The 22,811-nt window shown below is 38.3% G+C and overlaps 1 protein-coding gene across 1 annotated transcript; it reads left to right on the forward strand.

Moving 5' to 3' along the window:
* Positions 1-18,906: 18,906 nt before the first annotated feature.
* Positions 18,907-22,698, forward strand: uts2b (urotensin 2, beta). The gene is made up of 4 exons (XM_043252563.1): positions 18,907-20,859; positions 22,167-22,292; positions 22,412-22,455; positions 22,537-22,698. The coding sequence occupies exons 1-4, from the start codon at positions 20,754-20,756 to the stop codon at positions 22,636-22,638; spliced, it is 378 nt and encodes a 125-aa protein (XP_043108498.1). The 5' UTR covers positions 18,907-20,753; the 3' UTR covers positions 22,639-22,698.
* Positions 22,699-22,811: the final 113 nt, after the last annotated feature.

Raw genomic sequence — 22,811 nt, forward strand, 5'->3', positions numbered from 1 at the left:
GATCTGTGAAGAGAGCTGGGATACCGGCGTCACCAGACGCTGAACTGCCCATCCGGTGGCCACCATCTCGGTGTCCTCCGTTCTTCGTGTGTAGGACATTTTCCCTCACGCACAATGACAGTTTGAGTTTGGCTGCTACTTTTGTTCTCAGTCAAAACAAAGAAAGTCATGTGGAGTTTTACTCGCGCTTTTTGCCGCGCCTGCTGCTCAATTTGAGGAAAAGTTTCAAGACTTCTGGTCTGCAAACAATTTTATAATGTTACATTTAGTAATATTAGCAGACGAGTTTTTCCAAAGCAAATCACAAATGAGGACAAAAGAAGCAATCAAAACCGATAAAATATAAGGTTATATAAGTGGTGGGACAAGTCTTGGTTACAGCAGTACCGAGTAAGTTTTTATATAATAAATAAAAAGATAGCAAAAGAATGAAGAATGCTAGTGTTGGAGGGTATTGAAAAAAATTAAAATAGAATACTGTAATTATATTAACTATATGTGAACATATGTAACCACATTGGCAAATAGTATCCACAGCTGTTTATGTAACTACACATGTCACAAAACTCAAGCAAATGTGTAACAGGACATTGATAAAAGCATTTTTTGGTAATGAAAGTACAAATGTGTAAGAGAACTAACAGCACTCTTTGGTAAAGGACGTGTTACACTTTATATTAATTAGACAATTCCTATGGATTTACCATGTAATTACTCTGATGTTACACAGCAGTGGTAAGTTAGGCTTTACATAATTTGTGGTTGGTGTACAGAATGTTACGTGAGTTCCTGAGGAGTTGTACACGTGCAGTAAGTACACTGTTATTACAGTGCAGCATCAACTCCAGATCTAACTTACTTTATATATCCATAAACCTACCTGTATCCACCCTTAGATTAAATTGTTCCAATTACGTTTATGCATATTATTGTTACAAAATAATATTCACTGTTGAAGTGAAGTGAAAAAGCATTGTTACCAATGTTCTGTTGCACATTTTCACTTACACATGCCATTCTGAAGGTTGTTACATGAAGTAGTTACAGAAATATTACAGCTGTAGATGTCTAATGTGTACCTACACGTGTAGTTCCTAGGTGAGTACACAGGTGTAAGGGCCACTTAATATAACGTGTGACCTATTTTTTAATAAAAGGGGGAAAAAACAGAATAGAAATGCAAATGAGTGTTAGAGTCAAGTTGTTTTTTAATAAATAAAACTACAACAAGTAGGTAAACTAGAATATGAATAGAAAATGGCAGAGTTTGATGGTAAAATAAAGACGGAAAAGACCTGCATGGATTAAGATTAAGTTAAGATTTCATATCTAACTGGGATGGCACTATGTGTACTCTCGGAATGTAAATTACCGCAATTACGGTAAATTACGATAAAGGTGTGCAGAGCTGGTGGTGTTTTTGTTGACAAACATCAATGCCTTAAATTTTGTGTAAGCAGCTATTGGTAAAATTGATGAAGAGTGGCAATGAAATGCATTATTTTCGCTCATTAAAGTTTAATCTTGCAGCCGGCATTCTGGATGAATTGTACAGAACTCGCTAGAAGACCTGCCAAGAGAGAACTGCAATAGTCCAGCCTGGACAGAACTAAAGTAGAGGAGTTGAAAAGTATGTCCTTGAAGGAGTTATGGTTGATGTCCCTAGCTCGGTGGTGAAATAGTGATTAAGTGATAGGTTTGTTGAAAACACAATCAGTTCTGTCTCTGCAAGTTTGAGCTAAAGCAGACATCAAGACACGTCAGGCAAGCTCCGATTTGAGCAGCTATTGGCACATCATCAGGACAGAATGACAGTGTTAGGAAATCAACAGAAGGATTCAACATGGATATACTATCAGTTTTTTTTTTTAGAAAAAGGCAAACAGTCACTGAGGGAACAGAGCTTGTGCACATGTAGAGTGATGGAAGAAGGACATATGGATGCAAGGGGCAACCAAACAAACCAATGTCGTCAGAGAAGTGGTTCAAGAAATGAGCCCTGAGGCACTCCAGTAGCTAGATGTTGTAACTTGGACACCTGATCATTTTAAGATACCTTGAAGAACCTATCTGAGAGGTAAGAATGCTAAGATGTCCTTTTTCTTCACTGAATGAACTGCGTCAAAACGCTAATTAAAATCCACATCTACCCTGTTTCACAGACAAGGGTAATATTCAAGATCAAAACAAGCTCTATAATATGATTCTATGGTTCAGGTCCTGAGAAACAGATTAGCCTACTGGAGTACATTATACAAGAAAATATTGTTTTAGTCTTTGTACTTTACAATTTCACATTTCAGTTTATTAATAAAAAAACATTTTCAAATCAAATGTAAAATTAAAATTTCTGAGTAAAACTATTTTTACACTAAAACTATTTTTATAACCTTTATATAGGCCTACATTTTAAAGGTGGATATGTTACACTGTGCGTGACACAAATCAATCACTTTTAATATTAAATATCAAGCATGAGACAAATATTAGATGTCGTCATATATTTGTAAGATATATATATATATATATATATATATATATATATATATATATATATATAATTCTAATATAGTATGTGTTTCTATCAACATAATATTTTAATATTTATTTTTTAAAGTTATTAATTAAATTACCAGTTTCAAAATCAAATTTAAATCATACCTGTAAAGTAAAGTGGCAAATTAAACTTTTCATTATATTTTCACATTTCCTCTTCATATTTTTCTTTGCATATATTTACAGTGGACAGACATGTGTACCTAATAGTAGTCATGCTGTATATAATAAGAATAAATAAACATCCAGGAGCTTTTTATATAAACACAGGACCAAATTAAACACTAAAATAGAAATCAGGAACACCAAAAAGAATGCTTCTCAAAATTTTATTAAGTATTAGTATTTAGTCTATGTGCTCTATGTTTTTAGTGGCACTTTGCCACCTGGTTGCCCTGTAGCTGTTGTTTTTCGCTGCTCCACGAGTTCAGCATTGAGAGACATCAGCTGCGTCAGGGATCTCATGGAGGGCTTGATGTGTCGCACCTTTTAACATGATCGATGGATTCTTCCAACATCATGCCACGGTGGATCATCAGATATGCCAGCAGAAGTGTAGGAGAGTGGCTGATAGCGTCACAGCAGTGAAGTAGCACCTTATCTGTGGAAATAAAAACAAAAACATAGTCAAAAAAGCTGATTTCAAAAACTGATCACTGCAGAACGGTTGATAAAAGATCTCACTTTCTGGGTTCCTCAGGGCCTTGTGGATGAATTTGGCAGCTGGTGAGAAGTACATGCCCATCTTCAAACCATCTCTGTGTGTTGTAGGCAAGCCGCAATATTTGATGTTCATGCCTTTGTAATATTTCTCCCCTGTATTAACCTTCCCATTCAGGTCTTTCTCTTTGGCATTCCCATCAACACCCTCAGCTTCTTCTTCACTGCTGCAGCATTTAAGATGTGGGTAATACCCATCTCCTTGAGTTTGCTTCTGGTCTCTTGCTGTTTCTCTGAACAAGAACACAACAATCTAGATTAGTCTTTCAGTAAAGAGGACTTACATTTTAAAAACAGAATTGTGTTTAACTCCATGCTCCTGCATTACATTATTGCTTCATCACATATTAATCTATAAGTTGCAGACTTACTCATTCCCAAGAAGATGTTGGGCCAGACCTCAGTGACAGGCGTCTCGGACAGTTTACCTTCCTCCAAAAGAGTTTTCAATTGGGAAATGTTTAGAGGAATATAGTTCTCTAAGACTGAATGCTCTGTCGCTTGAGGTTCTTGTTTGGGAATGCTTGCTTCTGGGATACACAGAGGCTCTGGCAGAGCTGGATCCTTCTGAGGCTGTGCTGAGATCCCAAAGAGCTTTTGGAAGAACTGACTAATTTTGTTGATCTTCCTAACTTTGACATATTCTGAAAAAGAAGATAACAATATGAAATTAGAACACAAATAATTTGTCTGACTTGCATGTAATTGAAATGTTGCAACTCAAACGCTCTGTTGACATTCACCTGTTGGGATGTACTCCTCGGGGTTTCAGGAGAAGCATCATTGCCACCCTGATCATTCCCGCTGCTGCTCCCCTGACACTTCTGCTGAAGGCCCTTCTGGATCAGTCAGGTGTTCAGGCACCAGAACTGGGCTCCTCGGCCCGAGATGGCAACGCTGAAGTCAACCACCAAACCTTCTGAGCATGCAGGTTCCAGTTCAGAGTTGCTCACAATGGACCATTCCTCAAGATCAAAATGATCTGGTTCATGTTCCAGAGGCTCAGATGTTGATTCGTGAGAGCTTTCATTCGGGACACACAGTGACTCTGAACTGATCCGGCTGTGCTGAGAGATCACAACGCTTATGGAAGAACGCACTAATTGTCTTCCTGACTTTGGCATATTCTAAAAGACAAAGAATAACAATATAAGAAACTTCTTCGATCCACATATTAAACATGTAAAGTGTGGTCACTTTTACTGTGGCTCAGCGATATTATGTGTCCAAAAATATGTAGATTTGGCTTACCTTGTATCAGACATTTGTATTTGCAGCTCAGTGTAATGCTGTATTTTAACTGCTCTGTTGATATTTACCTGTTGGGATGTTCTCCTCAGACATTTGAGATGAAGCGCCCACTCTACCCTTACCGATCCCACTGCTGCTTCCTGCTACTTTACGTAGTGGCTCAGAAACAGCTGGGTCACTCTTGGGCTGTAATGAGATCCCAGTCCGGAAGAACTCACTAATGGTCTTCCTCACTTTAACAAAGTCTAAAAAGAAGAAAAACAATATTTTATTAGAAACACGTTTTACCACACAGTAAACATGGATAATTAAATTGTGGTCACATATACTGTTGCTTGGGTAAAAATTATTCCCTATGCAGACTTTACCTATTTTTATTTCATTTCACTTTTTTTTTTTTTTTTTACAAAATGTTGAATTTCAACTGCACTACTGATATACCTATTGGGATGTCCTCTTCTGAGATTTCAGATAAGGCATCCATGCCACTCTGAACAATCTTACTGCTGCTTCCTGACTCTCACACAACGACTGAAACAACCGCATCAATCTCAGACTGTGGCAAAATCCCAGTTCGGAAGAACTCACTGATTGCCTTCCTCACTTTGGCAAATTCTGGAAAAGAACACTTTGTAATTATAAACAGTGTAACCACAGATTAAAAATAACTAATTAACGTGCTGTCACAAAAACAGTACATATTTTTATTTGCGCCTCATTGCAATGTTGCATTTCAGCCGATCTGTTGACATTTACCTGTTGGGATGCTCTCTCAGAAGTTTCAGGAGAACCGCCAATGTTATCCTGATCAGTCTCACTGACGCTTCCTCTTCGGAAGGCCCCACTGGATCGATCGGTCCTTCAGACACCAGTGGCACCGACTCTGAGCTGGCATCACTGATATCAACCTCCAGCTGCACGTCTTTCTCCTCAATGAAGACTTCTTCCAGCTGCACGCGTCTTTCTCCTCAATGAAGACCTCATCCAGTTGCACATGAACTGTGGGACTGAAATGGTCATAGATGGCACTGGTAATATCCGACTCCACATCTTGGTCATCTGATGCCCAGACACTGTCACTGCAGTAGAAGATGCCGTTGACATAAACATCCACAAGCACTTCTCTCAGTTCTGAAGACATGATGACTTCTAGTTTTTTGATTAAGTTTTGATGTCAGATGTAGAGTTATCAAATTGCGTGTGAAACACACTGTGAGTACAGATTTTGACTCTGTAAACTGTATGGACCAACACGCCGAATATAAACTTTTTGAACGGTCTATATAGTAGACTTTCTGCTCAGAAAATCATCGAAGTGAAGAGATTCTGCAAGTATGTCTAATTACTGCTCTTTTAGCCACGTCACTAGTAGTTCTAATAGTTCCACCGTTGCCATAGAAACAGCAGGAGTCCTCGACTGATTTCGATCGAGTCACGTGGGCGATACGATGGCGATTTGCCGTGTATCGATTTGCAAACAATATTTTCAAATATGCACATGCGCTATTACTTGTATATGTCTACTTAATGCCGAATGTACGTTTCTTTGTTTTGTAACAAGGAGATGGGAAAATATTTTCGTCATGAAATTATAGCCTACCATATTTTTAATTCCAAACGGGCATATTCGAGGAAAAGGTTGAGTAGTGTGCATCACTGTCGGTCTTCTACCGTTTCTCTACTAAAATAGATAATAAATAAAACGTTTTCGTTACTCAACTGACTCTTTCACCGCTAAAACCGATGCTCCACGCTTCTGAATGTAAACCACGCCTTGTTATTTGATTGACGTTAATGAGCCCTGTAGACTCTTCAGTAGCGAACATTTGTGGCTGTAGAGAAAAGAACATGGAACATTTTGTCAGAAAAGGCCTGCGCATATTAGGTTCCCCGCCATACCTTTCAGGAGTTGGTAGGCGAAGTTCAGGCCATGGTCATTCTGACACAGTTCATGTGGGCATCCGCGGAGCGGGCGGCACAGTGGGAAGTCTCAGTCGTTGGATCTGTGAAGAGAGCTGGGATACCGGCGTCACCAGACGCTGAACTGCCCATCCGGTGGCCACCATCTCGGTGTCCTCCGTTCTTCATGTGTAGGACATTTTCCTCACGCACAATGACAGTTTGAGTTTGGCTGCTACTTTTGTTCTCAGTCAAAACAAAGAAAGTCATGTGGAGTTTTACTCGCGCCTTTGCGCCGCCTGCTGCTCAATTTGAGGAAAAGTTTCAAGACTTCGGTCTGCAAACAATTTTATAATGTTACATTTAGTAATATTAGCAGACGAGTTTTTCCAAAGCAAATCACAAATGAGGACAAAAGAAGCAATCAAAACCGATAAAATATAAGGTTATATAAGTGGTGGGACAAGTCTTGGTTACAGCAGTACCGAGTAAGTTTTTATATAATAAATAAAAAGATAGCAAAAGAATGAAGAATGCTAGTGTTGGAGGGTATTGAAAAAAATTAAAATAGAATACTGTAATTATATTAACTATATGTGAACATATGTAACCACATTGGCAAATAGTATCCACAGCTCTACTGTTTGTGTAACTACACATGTCACAAAACTCAAGCAAATGTGTAACAGGACATTGATAAAAGCATTTTTTGGTAATGAAAGTACAAATGTGTAAGAGAACTAACGGCACTCTTTGGTAAAGGACGTGTTACACTTTATATTAATTAGACAATTCCTATGGATTTACCATGTAATTACTCTGATGTTACACAGCAGTGGTAAGTTAGGCTTTACATAATTTGTGGTTGGTGTACAGAATGTTACGTGAGTTCCTGAGGAGTTGTACACCGTGTAAGTACACTGTTATTACAGTGCAGCATCAACTCCAGATCTAACTTACTTTATATATCCATAAACCTACCTGTATCCACCCCTTAGATTAAATTGTTCCAATTACGTTTATGCATATTATTGTTACAAAATAATATTCACTGTTGAAGTGAAGTGAAAAAAGCATTGTTACCAATGTTCTGTTGCACATTTTCACTTACACATGCCATTCTGAAGGTTGTTACATGAAGTAGTTACAGAAATATTACAGCTGTAGATGTCTAATGTGTACCTACACGTGTAGTTCCTAGGTGAGTACACAGGTGTAAGGGCCACTTAATATAACGTGTGACCTATTTTTTAATAAAAGGGGGAAAAAACAGAATAGAAATGCAAATGAGTGTTAGAGTCAAGTTGTTTTTTAATAAATAAAACTACAACAAGTAGGTAAACTAGAATATGAATAGAAAATGGCAGAGTTTGATGGTAAAATAAAGACGGAAAAGACCTGCATGGATTAAGATTAAGTTAAGATTTCATATCTAACTGGGATGGCACTATGTGTACTGAATGTAAATTACCGCAATTACGGTAAATTACGATAAAGGTGTGCAGAGCTGGTGGTGTTTTTGTTGACAAACATCAATGCCTTAAATTTTGTGTAAGCAGCTATTGGTAAAATTGATGAAGAGTGGCAATGAAATGCATTATTTTCGGCTCATTAAAGTTTAATCTTGCAGCCGGCATTCTGGATGAATTGTACAGAACTCGCTAGAAGACCTGCCAAGAGAGAACTGCAATAGTCCAGCCTGGACAGAACTAAAGTAGAGGAGTTGAAAAGTATGTCCTTGAAGGAGTTATGGTTGATGTCCCTAGCTCGGTGGTGAAATAGTGATTAAGTGATAGGTTTGTTGAAAACACAATCAGTTCTGTCTCTGCAAGTTTGAGCTAAAGCAGACATCAAGACACGTCAGGCAAGCTCCGATTTGAGCAGCTATTGGCACATCATCAGGACAGAATGACAGTGTTAGGAAATCAACAGAAGGATTCAACTGCGGATATACTATCAGTTTTTTTAGAAAAAGGCAAACAGTCACTGAGGGAACAGAGCTTGTGCACATGTAGAGTGATGGAAGAAGGACATATGGATGCAAGGGGCAACCAAACAAACCAATGTCGTCAGAGAAGTGGTTCAAGAAATGAGCCCTGAGGCACTCCAGTAGCTAGATGTTGTAACTTGACACCTGATCATTTTAAGATACCTTGAAGAACCTATCTGAGAGGTAAGAATGCTAAGATGTCCTTTTTCTTCACTGAATGAACTGCGCCAAAACGCTAATTAAAATCCACATCTACCCTGTTTCACAGACAAGGGTAATATTCAAGATCAAAACAAGCTCTATAATATGATTCTATGGTTCAGGTCCTGAGAAACAGATTAGCCTACTGGAGTACATTATACAAGAAAATATTGTTTTAGTCTTTGTACTTTACAATTTCACATTTCAGTTTATTAATAAAAAAACATTTTCAAATCAAATGTAAAATTAAAATTTCTGAGTAAAACTATTTTTACACTAAAACTATTTTTTATAACCTTTATATAGGCCTACATTTTAAAGGTGGATATGTTACACTGTGCGTGACACAAATCAATCACTTTTAATATTAAATATCAAGCATGAGACAAATATTAGATGTCGTTTTGTATAGTCATATATATATATATATATATATATATATATATATATATATAATTCTAATATAGTATGTGTTTCTATCAACATAATATTTTAATATTTATTTTTTTAAAGTTATTAATTAAATTACCAGTTTCAAAATCAAATTTAAATCATACCTGTAAAGTAAAGTGGCAAATTAAACTTTTCATTATATTTTCACATTTCCTCTTCATATTTTTCTTTGCATATATTTACAGTGGACAGACATGTGTACCTAATAGTAGTCATGCTGTATATAATAAGAATAAATAAACATCCAGGAGCTTTTTATATAAACACAGGACCAAATTAAACACTAAAATAGAAATCAGGAACACCAAAAAGAATGCTTCTCAAAATTTTATTAAGTATTAGTATTTAGTCTATGTGTTCTATGTTTTTAGTGGCACTTTGCCACCTGGTTGCCCTGTAGCTGTTGTTTTCGCTGCTCCACGAGTTCAGCATTGAGAGACATCAGCTGCGTCAGGGATCTCATGGAGGGCTTGATGTGTCGCACCTTTTTAACATGATCGATGGATTCTTCCAACATCATGCCACGGTGGATCATCAGATATGCCAGCAGAAGTGTAGGAGAGTGGCTGATAGCGCCACAGCAGTGAAGTAGCACCTTATCTGTGGAAATAAAAACAAAAACATAGTCAAAAAAGCTGATTTCAAAAACTGATCACTGCAGAACGGTTGATAAAAGATCTCACTTTCTGGGTTCCTCAGGGCCTTGTGGATGAATTTGGCAGCTGGTGAGAAGTACATGCCCATCTTCAAACCATCTCTGTGTGTTGTAGGCAAGCCGCAATATTTGATGTTCATGCCTTTGTAATATTTCTCCCTGTATTAACCTTCCCATTCAGGTCTTTCTCTTTGGCATTCCCATCACACACCTCAGCTTCTTCTTCACTGCTGCAGCATTTAAGATGTGGGTAATACCCATCTCCTTGAGTTTGCTTCTGGTCTCTTGCTGTTTCTCTGAACAAGAACACAACAATCTAGATTAGTCTTTCAGTAAAGAGGACTTACATTTTAAAAACAGAATTGTGTTTAACTCCATGCTCCTGCATTACATTATTGCTTCATCACATATTAATCTATAAGTTGCAGACTTACTCATTCCCCAAGAAGATGTTGGGCCAGACCTCAGTGACAGGCGTCTCGGACAGTTTACCTTCCTCCAAAAGAGTTTTCAATTGGGAAATGTTTAGAGGAATATAGTTCTCTAAGACTGAATGCTCTGTCGCTTGAGGTTCTTGTTTGGGAATGCTTGCTTCTGGGATACACAGAGGCTCTGGCAGAGCTGGATCCTTCTGAGGCTGTGCTGAGATCCCAAAGAGCTTTTGGAAGAACTGACTAATTTTGTTGATCTTCCTAACTTTGACATATTCTGAAAAAAAAGATAACAATATGAAATTAGAACACAAATAATTTGTCTGACTTGCATGTAATTGAAATGTTGCAACTCAAACGCTCTGTTGACATTCACCTGTTGGGATGTACTCGGGGTTTCAGGAGAAGCATCATTGCCACCCTGATCATTCCCGCTGCTGCCCCTGACACTTCTGCTGAAGGCCCTTCTGGATCAGTCAGGTGTTCAGGCACCAGAACTGGGCTCCTCGGCTCCGAGATGGCAACGCTGAAGTCAACCACCAAACCTTCTGAGCATGCAGGTTCCAGTTCAGAGTTGCTCACAATGGACCATTCCTCAAGATCAAAATGATCTGGTTCATGTTCCAGAGGCTCAGATGTTGATTCGTGAGAGCTTTCATTCGGGACACACAGTGACTCTGAACGGATCCGGCTGTGCTGAGAGATCACAACGCTTATGGAAGAACGCACTAATTGTCTTCCTGACTTTGGCATATTCTAAAAGACAAAGAATAACAATATAAGAAACTTCTTCGATCCACATATTAAACATGTAAAGTGTGGTCACTTTTACTGTGGCTCAGCGATATTATGTGTCCAAAAATATGTAGATTTGGCTTACCTTGTATCAGACATTTGTATTTGCAGCTCAGTGTAATGCTGTATTTTAACTGCTCTGTTGATATTTACCTGTTGGGATGTTCTCCTCAGACATTTGAGATGAAGCGCCCACTCTACCCTTACCGATCCCACTGCTGCTTCCTGCTACTTTACGTAGTGGCTCAGAAACAGCTGGGTCACTCTTGGGCTGTAATGAGATCCCAGTCCGGAAGAACTCACTAATGGTCTTCCTCACTTTAACAAAGTCTAAAAAGAAGAAAAACAATATTTTATTAGAAACACGTTTTACCACACAGTAAACATGGATAATTAAATTGTGGTCACATATACTGTTGCTTGGGTAAAAATTATTCCCTATGCAGACTTTACCTATTTTTATTTCATTTCACTTTTTTTTTTTTTTTTTACAAAATGTTGAATTTCAACTGCACTACTGATATACCTATTGGGATGTCCTCTTCTGAGATTTCAGATAAGGCATCCATGCCACTCTGAACAATCTTACTGCTGCTTCCTGACTCCTCACACAACGACTGAAACAACCGCATCAATCTCAGACTGTGGCAAAATCCCAGTTCGGAAGAACTCACTGATTGCCTTCCTCACTTTGGCAAATTCTGGAAAAGAACACTTTGTAATTATAAACAGTGTAACCACAGATTAAAAATAACTAATTAACGTGCTGTCACAAAAACAGTACATATTTTTATTTGCGCCTCATTGCAATGTTGCATTTCAGCCGATCTGTTGACATTTACCTGTTGGGATGCTCTCTCAGAAGTTTCAGGAGAACCGCCAATGTTATCCTGATCAGTCTCACTGACGCTTCTCTTCGGAAGGCCCCACTGGATCGATCGGTCCTTCAGACACCAGTGGCACCGACTCTGAGCTGGCATCACTGATATCAACCTCCAGCTGCACGTCTTTCTCCTCAATGAAGACTTCTTCCAGCTGCACGTCTTTCTCCTCAATGAAGACCTCATCCAGTTGCACATGAACTGTGGGACTGAAATGGTCATAGATGGCACTGGTAATATCCGACTCCACATCTTGGTCATCTGATGCCCAGACACTGTCACTGCAGTAGAAGATGCCGTTGACATAAACATCCACAAGCACTTCTCTCAGTTCTGAAGACATGATGACTTCTAGTTTTTTGATTAAGTTTTGATGTCAGATGTAGAGTTATCAAATTGCGTGTGAAACACACTGTGAGTACAGATTTTGACTCTGTAAACTGTATGGACCAACACGCCGAATATAAACTTTTTTGAACGGTCTATATAGTAGACTTTCTGCTCAGAAAATCATCGAAGTGAAGAGATTCTGCAAGTATGTCTAATTACTGCTCTTTTAGCCACGTCACTAGTAGTTCTAATAGTTCCACCGCTGCCATAGAAACAGCAGGGAGTCCTCGACTGATTTCGATCGCAGTCACGTGGGCGATACGATGGCGATTTGCCGTGTATCGATTTGCAAACAATATTTTCAAATATGCACATGCGCGCTATTACTTGTATATGTCTACTTAATGCCGAATGTACGTTTCTTGTTTTGTAACAAGGAGATGGGAAAATATTTTCGTCATGAAATTATAGCCTACCATATTTTTAATTCCAAACGGGCATATTCGAGGAAAAGGTTGAGTAGTGTGCATCACTGTCGGTCTTCTACCGTTTCTCTACTAAAATAGATAATAAATAAAACGTTTTCGTTACTCAACTGACTCTTTCACCGCTAAAACCGATGCTCCACGCTTCTGAATGTAAACCACGCCTTGTTATTTGATTGACGTTAATGAGCCCTGTAGACTCTTCAGTAGCGAACATTTGTGGCTGTAGAGAAAAGAACATGGAACATTTTGTCAGAAAAGGCCTGCGCATATTAGGTTCCCGCCATACCTTTCAGGAGTTGGTAGGCGAAGTTCAGGCCATGGTCATTCTGACACAGTTCATGTGGGCATCCGCGGAGCGGGCGGCACAGTGGGAAGTCTCAGTCGTTGGATCTGTGAAGAGAGCTGGGATACCGGCGTCACCAGACGCTGAACTGCCCATCCGGTGGCCACCATCTCGGTGTCCTCCGTTCTTCATGTGTAGGACATTTTCCCTCACGCACAATGACAGTTTGAGTTTGGCTGCTACTTTTGTTCTCAGTCAAAACAAAGAAAGTCATGTGGAGTTTTACTCGCGCCTTTGCGCCGCCTGCTGCTCAATTTGAGGAAAAGTTTCAAGACTTCGGTCTGCAAACAATTTTATAATGTTACATTTAGTAATATTAGCAGACGAGTTTTTCCAAAGCAAATCACAAATGAGGACAAAAGAAGCAATCAAAACCGATAAAATATAAGGTTATATAAGTGGTGGGACAAGTCTTGGTTACAGCAGTACCGAGTAAGTTTTTATATAATAAATAAAAAGATAGCAAAAGAATGAAGAATGCTAGTGTTGGAGGGTATTGAAAAAAATTAAAATAGAATACTGTAATTATATTAACTATATGTGAACATATGTAACCACATTGGCAAATAGTATCCACAGCTCTACTGTTTGTGTAACTACACATGTCACAAAACTCAAGCAAATGTGTAACAGGACATTGATAAAAGCATTTTTGGTAATGAAAGTACAAATGTGTAAGAGAACTAACGGCACTCTTTGGTAAAGGACGTGTTACACTTTATATTAATTAGACAATTCCTATGGATTTACCATGTAATTACTCTGATGTTACACAGCAGTGGTAAGTTAGGCTTTACATAATTTGTGGTTGGTGTACAGAATGTTACGTGAGTTCCTGAGGAGTTGTACACCGTGTAAGTACACTGTTATTACAGTGCAGCATCAACTCCAGATCTAACTTACTTTATATATCCATAAACCTACCTGTATCCACCCTTAGATTAAATTGTTCCAATTACGTTTATGCATATTATTGTTACAAAATAATATTCACTGTTGAAGTGAAGTGAAAAAGCATTGTTACCAATGTTCTGTTGCACATTTTCACTTACACATGCCATTCTGAAGGTTGTTACATGAAGTAGTTACAGAAATATTACAGCTGTAGATGTCTAATGTGTACCTACACGTGTAGTTCCTAGGTGAGTACACAGGTGTAAGGGCCACTTAATATAACGTGTGACCTATTTTTTAATAAAAGGGGAAAAACAGAATAGAAATGCAAATGAGTGTTAGAGTCAAGTTGTTTTTAATAAATAAAACTACAACAAGTAGGTAAACTAGAATATGAATAGAAAATGGCAGAGTTTGATGGTAAAATAAAGACGGAAAAGACCTGCATGGATTAAGATTAAGTTAAGATTTCATATCTAACTGGGATGGCACTATGTGTACTGAATGTAAATTACCGCAATTACGGTAAATTACGATAAAGGTGTGCAGAGCTGGTGGTGTTTTTGTTGACAAACATCAATGCCTTAAATTTTGTGTAAGCAGCTATTGGTAAAATTGATGAAGAGTGGCAATGAAATGCATTATTTTCGGCTCATTAAAGTTTAATCTTGCAGCCGGCATTCTGGATGAATTGTACAGAACTCGCTAGAAGACCTGCCAAGAGAGAACTGCAATAGTCCAGCCTGGACAGAACTAAAGTAGAGGAGTTGAAAAGTATGTCCTTGAAGGAGTTATGGTTGATGTCCCTAGCTCGGTGGTGAAATAGTGATTAAGTGATAGGTTTGTTGAAAACACAATCAGTTCTGTCTCTGCAAGTTTGAGCTAAAGCAGACATCAAGACACGTCAGGCAAGCTCCGATTTGAGCAGCTATTGGCACATCATCAGGACAGAATGACAGTGTTAGGAAATCAACAGAAGGATTCAACTGCGGATATACTATCAGTTTTTTTTTTTAGAAAAGGCAAACAGTCACTGAGGGAACAGAGCTTGTGCACATGTAGAGTGATGGAAGAAGGACATATGGATGCAAGGGGCAACCAAACAAACCAATGTCGTCAGAGAAGTGGTTCAAGAAATGAGCCCTGAGGCACTCCAGTAGCTAGATGTTGTAACTTGGACACCTGATCATTTTAAGATACCTTGAAGAACCTATCTGAGAGGTAAGAATGCTAAGATGTCCTTTTTCTTCACTGAATGAACTGCGTCAAAACGCTAATTAAAATCCACATCTACCCTGTTTCACAGACAAGGGTAATATTCAAGATCAAAACAAGCTCTATAATATGATTCTATGGTTCAGGTCCTGAGAAACAGATTAGCCTACTGGAGTACATTATACAAGAAAATATTGTTTTAGTCTTTGTACTTTACAATTTCACATTTCAGTTTATTAATAAAAAAACATTTTCAAATCAAATGTAAAATTAAAATTTCTGAGTAAAACTATTTTTACACTAAAACTATTTTTATAACCTTTATATAGGCCTACATTTTAAAGGTGGATATGTTACACTGTGCGTGACACAAATCAATCACTTTTAATATTAAATATCAAGCATGAGACAAATATTAGATGTCTTTTTGTAAGAGATATATATATATATATATATATATATATATATATATATATATATATATATATATATATATAATTCTAATATAGTATGTGTTTCTATCAACATAATATTTTAATATTTATTTTTTAAAGTTATTAATTAAATTACCAGTTTCAAAATCAAATTTAAATCATACCTGTAAAGTAAAGTGGCAAATTAAACTTTTCATTATATTTTCACATTTCCTCTTCATATTTTTCTTTGCATATATTTACAGTGGACAGACATGTGTACCTAATAGTAGTCATGCTGTATATAATAAGAATAAATAAACATCCAGGAGCTTTTTATATAAACACAGGACCAAATTAAACACTAAAATAGAAATCAGGAACACCAAAAAGAATGCTTCTCAAAATTTTATTAAGTATTAGTATTTAGTCTATGTGCTCTATGTTTTTAGTGGCACTTTGCCACCTGGTTGCCCTGTAGCTGTTGTTTTCGCTGCTCCACGAGTTCAGCATTGAGAGACATCAGCTGCGTCAGGGATCTCATGGAGGGCTTGATGTGTCGCACCTTTATAACATGATCGATGGATTCTTCCAACATCATGCCACGGTGGATCATCAGATATGCCAGCAGAAGTGTAGGAGAGTGGCTGATAGCGTCACAGCAGTGAAGTAGCACCTTATCTGTGGAAATAAAAACAAAAACATAGTCAAAAAAAGCTGATTTCCAAAAACTGATCACTGCAGAACGGTTGATAAAAGATCTCACTTTCTGGGTTCCTCAGGGCCTTGTGGATGAATTTGGCAGCTGGTGAGAAGTACATGCCCATCTTCAAACCATCTCTGTGTGTTGTAGGCAAGCCGCAATATTTGATGTTCATGCCTTTGTAATATTTCTCCCCTGTATTAACCTTCCCATTCAGGTCTTTCTCTTTTGGCATTCCCATCAACACCCTCAGCTTCTTCTTCACTGCTGCAGCATTTAAGATGTGGGTAATACCCATCTCCTTGAGTTTGCTTCTGGTCTCTTGCTGTTTCTCTGAACAAGAACACAACAATCTAGATTAGTCTTTCAGTAAAGAGGACTTACATTTTAAAAACAGAATTGTGTTTAACTCCATGCTCCTGCATTACATTATTGCTTCATCACATATTAATCTATAAGTTGCAGACTTACTCATTCCCCAAGAAGATGTTGGGCCAGACCTCAGTGACAGGCGTCTCGGACAGTTTACCTTCCTCCAAAAGAGTTTTCAATTGGGAAATGTTTAGAGGAATATAGTTCTCTAAGACTGAATGCTCTGTCGCTTGAGGTTCTTGTTTGGGAATGCTTGCTTCTGGGATACACAGAGGCTCTGGCAGAGCTGGATCCTTCTGAGGCTGTGCTGAGATCCCAAAGAGCTTTTGGAAGAACTGACTAATTTTGTTGATCTTCCTAACTTTGACATATTCTGAAAAAGAAGATAACAATATGAAATTAGAACACAAATAATTTGTCTGACTTGCATGTAATTGAAATGTTGCAACTCAAACGCTCTGTTGACATTCACCTGTTGGGATGTACTCCTCGGGGTTTCAGGAGAAGCATCATTGCCACCCTGATCATTCCCCGCTGCTGCTCCCTGACACTTCTGCTGAAGGCCCTTCTGGATCAGTCAGGTGTTCAGGCACCAGAACTGGGCTCCTCGGCTCCGAGATGGCAACGCTGAAGTCAACCACCAAACCTTCTGAGCATGCAGGTTCCAGTTCAGAGCTGCTCACAATGGACCATTCCTCAAGATCAAAATGATCTGGTTCATGTTCCAGAGGCTCAGATGTTGATTCGTGAGAGCTTTCATTCGGGACACACAGTGACTCTGAACCGGATCCGGCTGTGCTGAGAGATCACAACGCTTATGGAAGAACGCACTAATTGTCTTCCTGACTTTGGCATATTCTAAAAGACAAAGAATAACAATATAAGAAACTTCTTCGATCCACATATTAAACATGTAAAGTGTGGTCACTTTTACTGTGGCTCAGCGATATTATGTGTCCAAAAATATGTAGATTTGGCTTACCTTGTATCAGACATTTGTATTTGCAGCTCAGTGTAATGCTGTATTTTAACTGCTCTGTTGATATTTACCTGTTGGGATGTTCTCCTCAGACATTTGAGATGAAGCGCCCACACTACCCTTACCGATCCCACTGCTGCTTCCTGCTACTTTACGTAGTGGCTCAGAAACAGCTGGGTCACTCTTGGGCTGTAATGAGATCCCAGTCCGGAAGAACTCACTAATGGTCTTCCTCACTTTAACAAAGTCTAAAAAAAGAAGAAAAACAATATTTTATTAGAAACACGTTTTACCACACAGTAAACATGGATAATTAAATTGTGGTCACATATACTGTTGCTTGGGTAAAAATTATTCCCTATGCAGACTTTACCTATTTTTATTTCATTTCACTTTTTTTTTTTTTTTTTTTTTACAAAATGTTGAATTTCAACTGCACTACTGATATACCTATTGGGATGTCCTCTTCTGAGATTTCAGATAAGGCATCCATGCCACTCTGAACAATCTTACTGCTGCTTCCTGACTCCTCACACACAACGACTGAAACAACCGCATCAATCTCAGACTGTGGCAAAATCCCAGTTCGGAAGAACTCACTGATTGCCTTCCTCACTTTGGCAAATTCTGAAAAGAACACTTTGTAATTATAAACAGTGTAACCACAGATTAAAAATAACTAATTAACGTGCTGTCACAAAAACAGTACATATTTTTATTTGCGCCTCATTGCAATGTTGCATTTCAGCCGATCTGTTGACATTTACCTGTTGGGATGCTCTCCTCAGAAGTTTCAGGAGAACCGTCAATGTTATCCTGATCAGTCTCACTGACGCTTCCCTCTTCGGAAGGCCCCACTGGATCGATCGGTCCTTCAGACACCAGTGGCACCGACTCTGAGCTGGCATCACTGATATCAACCTCCAGCTGCACGTCTTTCTCCTCAATGAAGACTTCTTCCAGCTGCACGTCTTTCTCCTCAATGAAGACCTCATCCAGTTGCACATAAACTGTGGGACTGAAATGGTCATAGATGGCACTGGTAATATCCGACTCCACATCTTGGTCATCTGATGCCCAGACACTGTCACTGCAGTAGAAGATGCCGTTGACATAAACATCCACAAGCACTTCTCTCAGTTCTGAAGACATGATGACTTCTAGTTTTTTGATTAAGTTTTGATGTCAGATGTAGAGTTATCAAATTGTACAGTACAGATTTTGACTCTGTAAACTGTATGGACCAACACGCCGAATAAAAACTTTTTTGAACGTCTATATGTAGACTTTCTGCTCAGAAAATCATCAAAGTGAAGAGATTCTGCAAGTATGTCTAATTACTGCTCTTTTAGCCACGTCACTAGTAGTTCTAATAGTTCCACCGTTGCCATAGAAACAGCAGGGAGTCCTCAACTCGATTTCGATCGCAGTCACGTGGGCGATACGATGGCGATTTGCAAACAATATTTTCAAATATGCACAAGCGCTATTATTTGTATATGTCTATTTAATGCCGAATGTAGGTAGAGTACGGAGTATTTTCGTCATGAAAATTATAGCCTACCATATTTTTAATTCCAATCGGGCATTTTTGATGAAAAGGTCGAGTAGTCTGCATCACTGTCGGTCTTCTACCGTTTCTCTACTAAAATATGTCAAATAATTGACGTTTTTCGCTACTCAACTGACTTTCACCGCTAAAACCGATGCTCCTTCGCGCTTCTGAATGTAAACCACGCCTTGTTATTTGATTGACATTAATGAGCCCTGTACAGACGAGGCAGAAAATGTAACATAAACATTTGATGATTTTCTGAAGTTATTCATTTTATTTTCACTGGCGTTACTGGTTTAAATCCGTTTGAATCGTCCACTGAACGGACCCCGTCAGACCGGTAACTTAAAATCAGTCTAAAATCGATGACCATTTTATGGAAACAAAATTATGAAAATATTGTTTCAGTCTTTGTACTACAACAATTCTAAATTATTTCAGTTTATTCATAATAACATTATTTGTAATCAGATATGAAATTAAAATTTCTGAGTGAAAGTTTTTTACACCAGCATTTTTTTTTCCAGTATAATTTGTATATAAGCCTACATTTTACAGGCGCATATCATAATGTAACATAAATAGTCTACTTGAGCGGATAAGCACTGTGCTGGACACAAAGCAATCACTTTCAATATTAAACGGCAAGCAAGAGACAAAAAATACTGGATGTTTTTGTAAGAGACTGCAAATAATATCAAGTGACTGATTAAATAAATATTACTCATAAATACTCATTAATGAGCTGTATATGTATTGTATTATATGTGTTTATATCAACATTATACATAACATTATGATAAAAGAAGGCTGTAGAAATGTTTCTGCATTGTTAATCCATTTTATTGTCTTTTTAAACAATTTCTCAAAAATCTAACCTTTCCTTGAAAATACGAATTTAAAAAGGGGGAAATATCATGATTTTCTGTAATACACATCGGCCACAATAAACGTCACCCTTTTGTTTAACCTTTTTAACTTTAATTTGCTAGTTTAACAGCTCTAAATAGATAGATAGATAGATAGATAGATAGATAGATAGATAGATAGATAGATAGATAGATAGATAGATAGATAGATAGATAGATAGATAGCTATTGGGAGGAAGTAGTGTGTCTGTCACACACTAATAAATGTGATCGACATGCAGCTCTGCGGTCAGAATAACTGTCACCTTTTGGACACACTTTCTGTTTGTCATTTCCAGTCTCTTAAAATAGCAACTGCATGAATCGTAAGTAGGATACGCTCGAGAAATCGCAGCGGACATCATGGGAAATAAATCTCAGCAGCCTCTTAAATAAATGAACGACCGACCGAGTCCCGCGAGCTCTAACACCAAGCGCCGTTTTCCCAGCTGCGTTCACCCGGATTTACGAACTCAGCCGGATTACATCCCGAAGTGATAAAACTGCGCGACTCATCCCTGACTCGCTGAACCCGCGTCTGTCTTTCACTTTTATTGATCCATTAATTTATCTTCTGTGAATTTACAAGCACAGAATACGCGAAGGCTGGCGTCAGGGTCAGCGACGGAGGGTATATAAGTCCAAGACGGCGTTGAGACGAGACCTTCCTGGCTAAAGTCTCGAAAGGAAGAAAGTTTGTGTGTTGTCTTTACGTGTCGGCATGACGTGTAAACTTTTTCTCCTCTTTGCTTTGCTTCTCACCGTCCTTGAACCTCTGCTGGGACATCCTCTGATCCATTCAGCAGAGATGACATACGCCAGGCCAGGTACGTGCAATCTCTCTCTCTCTCTCTCTCTCTCTCACACACACACACACACACACACACACACACACACACACACACACACACACACACACACACACACACACACACACACACACACACACACACACACACACACTGTGTATCCAACCTACCCTTTACAGAAAACTACTGGCATTTTTAGATGGTTTATAAGCTTGTCTCCTCATGGGGACCCAAAGAACGTCCCCACAGAGAGAGAGACTTAACAAGTATATTTTAATATTTTAAATACATTGCTTAATGAGATTGAGTCAGCCTGCTTGAAATGACATATAAAATCAAATACACCATCCTTATGATTAATTATATAAAGCATCAAATCAGGTACAAACAACTTTGGGAACAACTCCACTGTTCTTTATTTTTATGTTATGTACACCTGTAACATATTTTCATGAGGTGAGTTATTTCTTTCTTTTGATGCAGTGTGCAGGGTATATCACTTTACTTTCCCAAACGTTCATTTTGCCATTAATTGTATTAACAATAACATTCAGTGAGATTTTTGTTTGCACAAAAAGTCTGACAAACAACCAGCTCTCCATCCAGGCTGTATGGAAGGACTTGAAGAAACTGAAGAACTGTTGGAGAACGACATCTCCAAAATGCTTCAAGAAACCTACCTGAAAAGCTAAAGTATTCAACTCAATTCAAGTTTATTTGTATAGCGCTTTTTACGGTACAAATCATTTCAAAGCAGCTTTACAGGAAAGTACGTTTCTGAAATATATTTATATACACATATCTCCTACCGTATACTGTTCAGTGCTTTGATACAATCTATATTGTTAAAAGCGCTATATAAATAAAAGTATTGATTGATAGGCGTCATCATTCAATCTAGACTTAAAGCTTGTGTGATTCCTAGTTGATAAATGCTTAGCTGAAGAGATGCGTCTATAATCTAGATTTCTGAACCCCGAACGGTGTCAGGAAGGCTGTCCAGAGTTTGGGAGTCAAATGTGAAAAATCTCTACCTACTTTAATAACCTATAACTTTAATAAGGTACTACCAAAAATTAAGTACCGTTAAAAGTGTTCAGGAACTTGTGTAACAATGCTGTAAACCGAGGATCCTGTAATACATAGATTTTCTTTATCAATGAACTTCTATTAACTTTATTTCATCAACATTTGATGCTGCCAGCTTAAATGCAGCTTTTCAGGTAGCTTTCCTGATGTCTTCTTTTGGATTTAGTCCTTATAAATATCATAAGGCAACCAAAAAAACGTTCTTCAGTGGTTTTGTATGTCACGTTCACCTGTAGTTCTCGTAGAAGAGGAGCAGGTCGTCAGTCCAGAAGACCTGAGTTACTCAGAGCAAGTGTATCTGACCCAGGATGGCATCGGATTGGGTTACCCGTCCTTCATCACCGGAGACATCAGCAGCGATGGTGAGCTGGTCCAACCTTGATTAGATACTATTATCAAAGTGTTTTGAATTAGTTTATATTTTTGAATTTAGTTTTGAAGTAGTTTTATTGAAGTTTTAGCTTCTTGGTCTCCCTCTCAGGCCTCAGAACAGCTGGATTTGTCCCGAGTAAAGCTGCGAAAGAAGTGAGTGGTTGAACGCAACATTGTATCAGCAGACAGAGATGGAGGTTTATTTAAATATATTGACTGGTGTTTGTCGTTCAGGTGTTGCTGGAAAAGCCGCTGTTGAGCCGTTTCCTGGGCAGCAGGAAGCAGTACCGCAAACGAGGCAGCAACACCGAGTGTTTCTGGAAATACTGCGTCTGAAACACACTTACACTCGTGGGCCTGAGGCACTACATTTGCAAAAAAAATAGTTTGTCGAAAAAAAATAGCGAATCATTTATTTGTACATACCTGTACAAGCTTTAAGCTTCGATGTAAATAAATTAAATATATTTAAAAAAGATATAGTGTGTTTATTTGATGATTAAAATGTG

The sequence above is a fragment of the Puntigrus tetrazona genome, chromosome 11 (genome assembly GCF_018831695.1).
Source record: "Puntigrus tetrazona isolate hp1 chromosome 11, ASM1883169v1, whole genome shotgun sequence".
NCBI classification, from domain to species: Eukaryota; Metazoa; Chordata; class Actinopteri; order Cypriniformes; family Cyprinidae; genus Puntigrus; species Puntigrus tetrazona.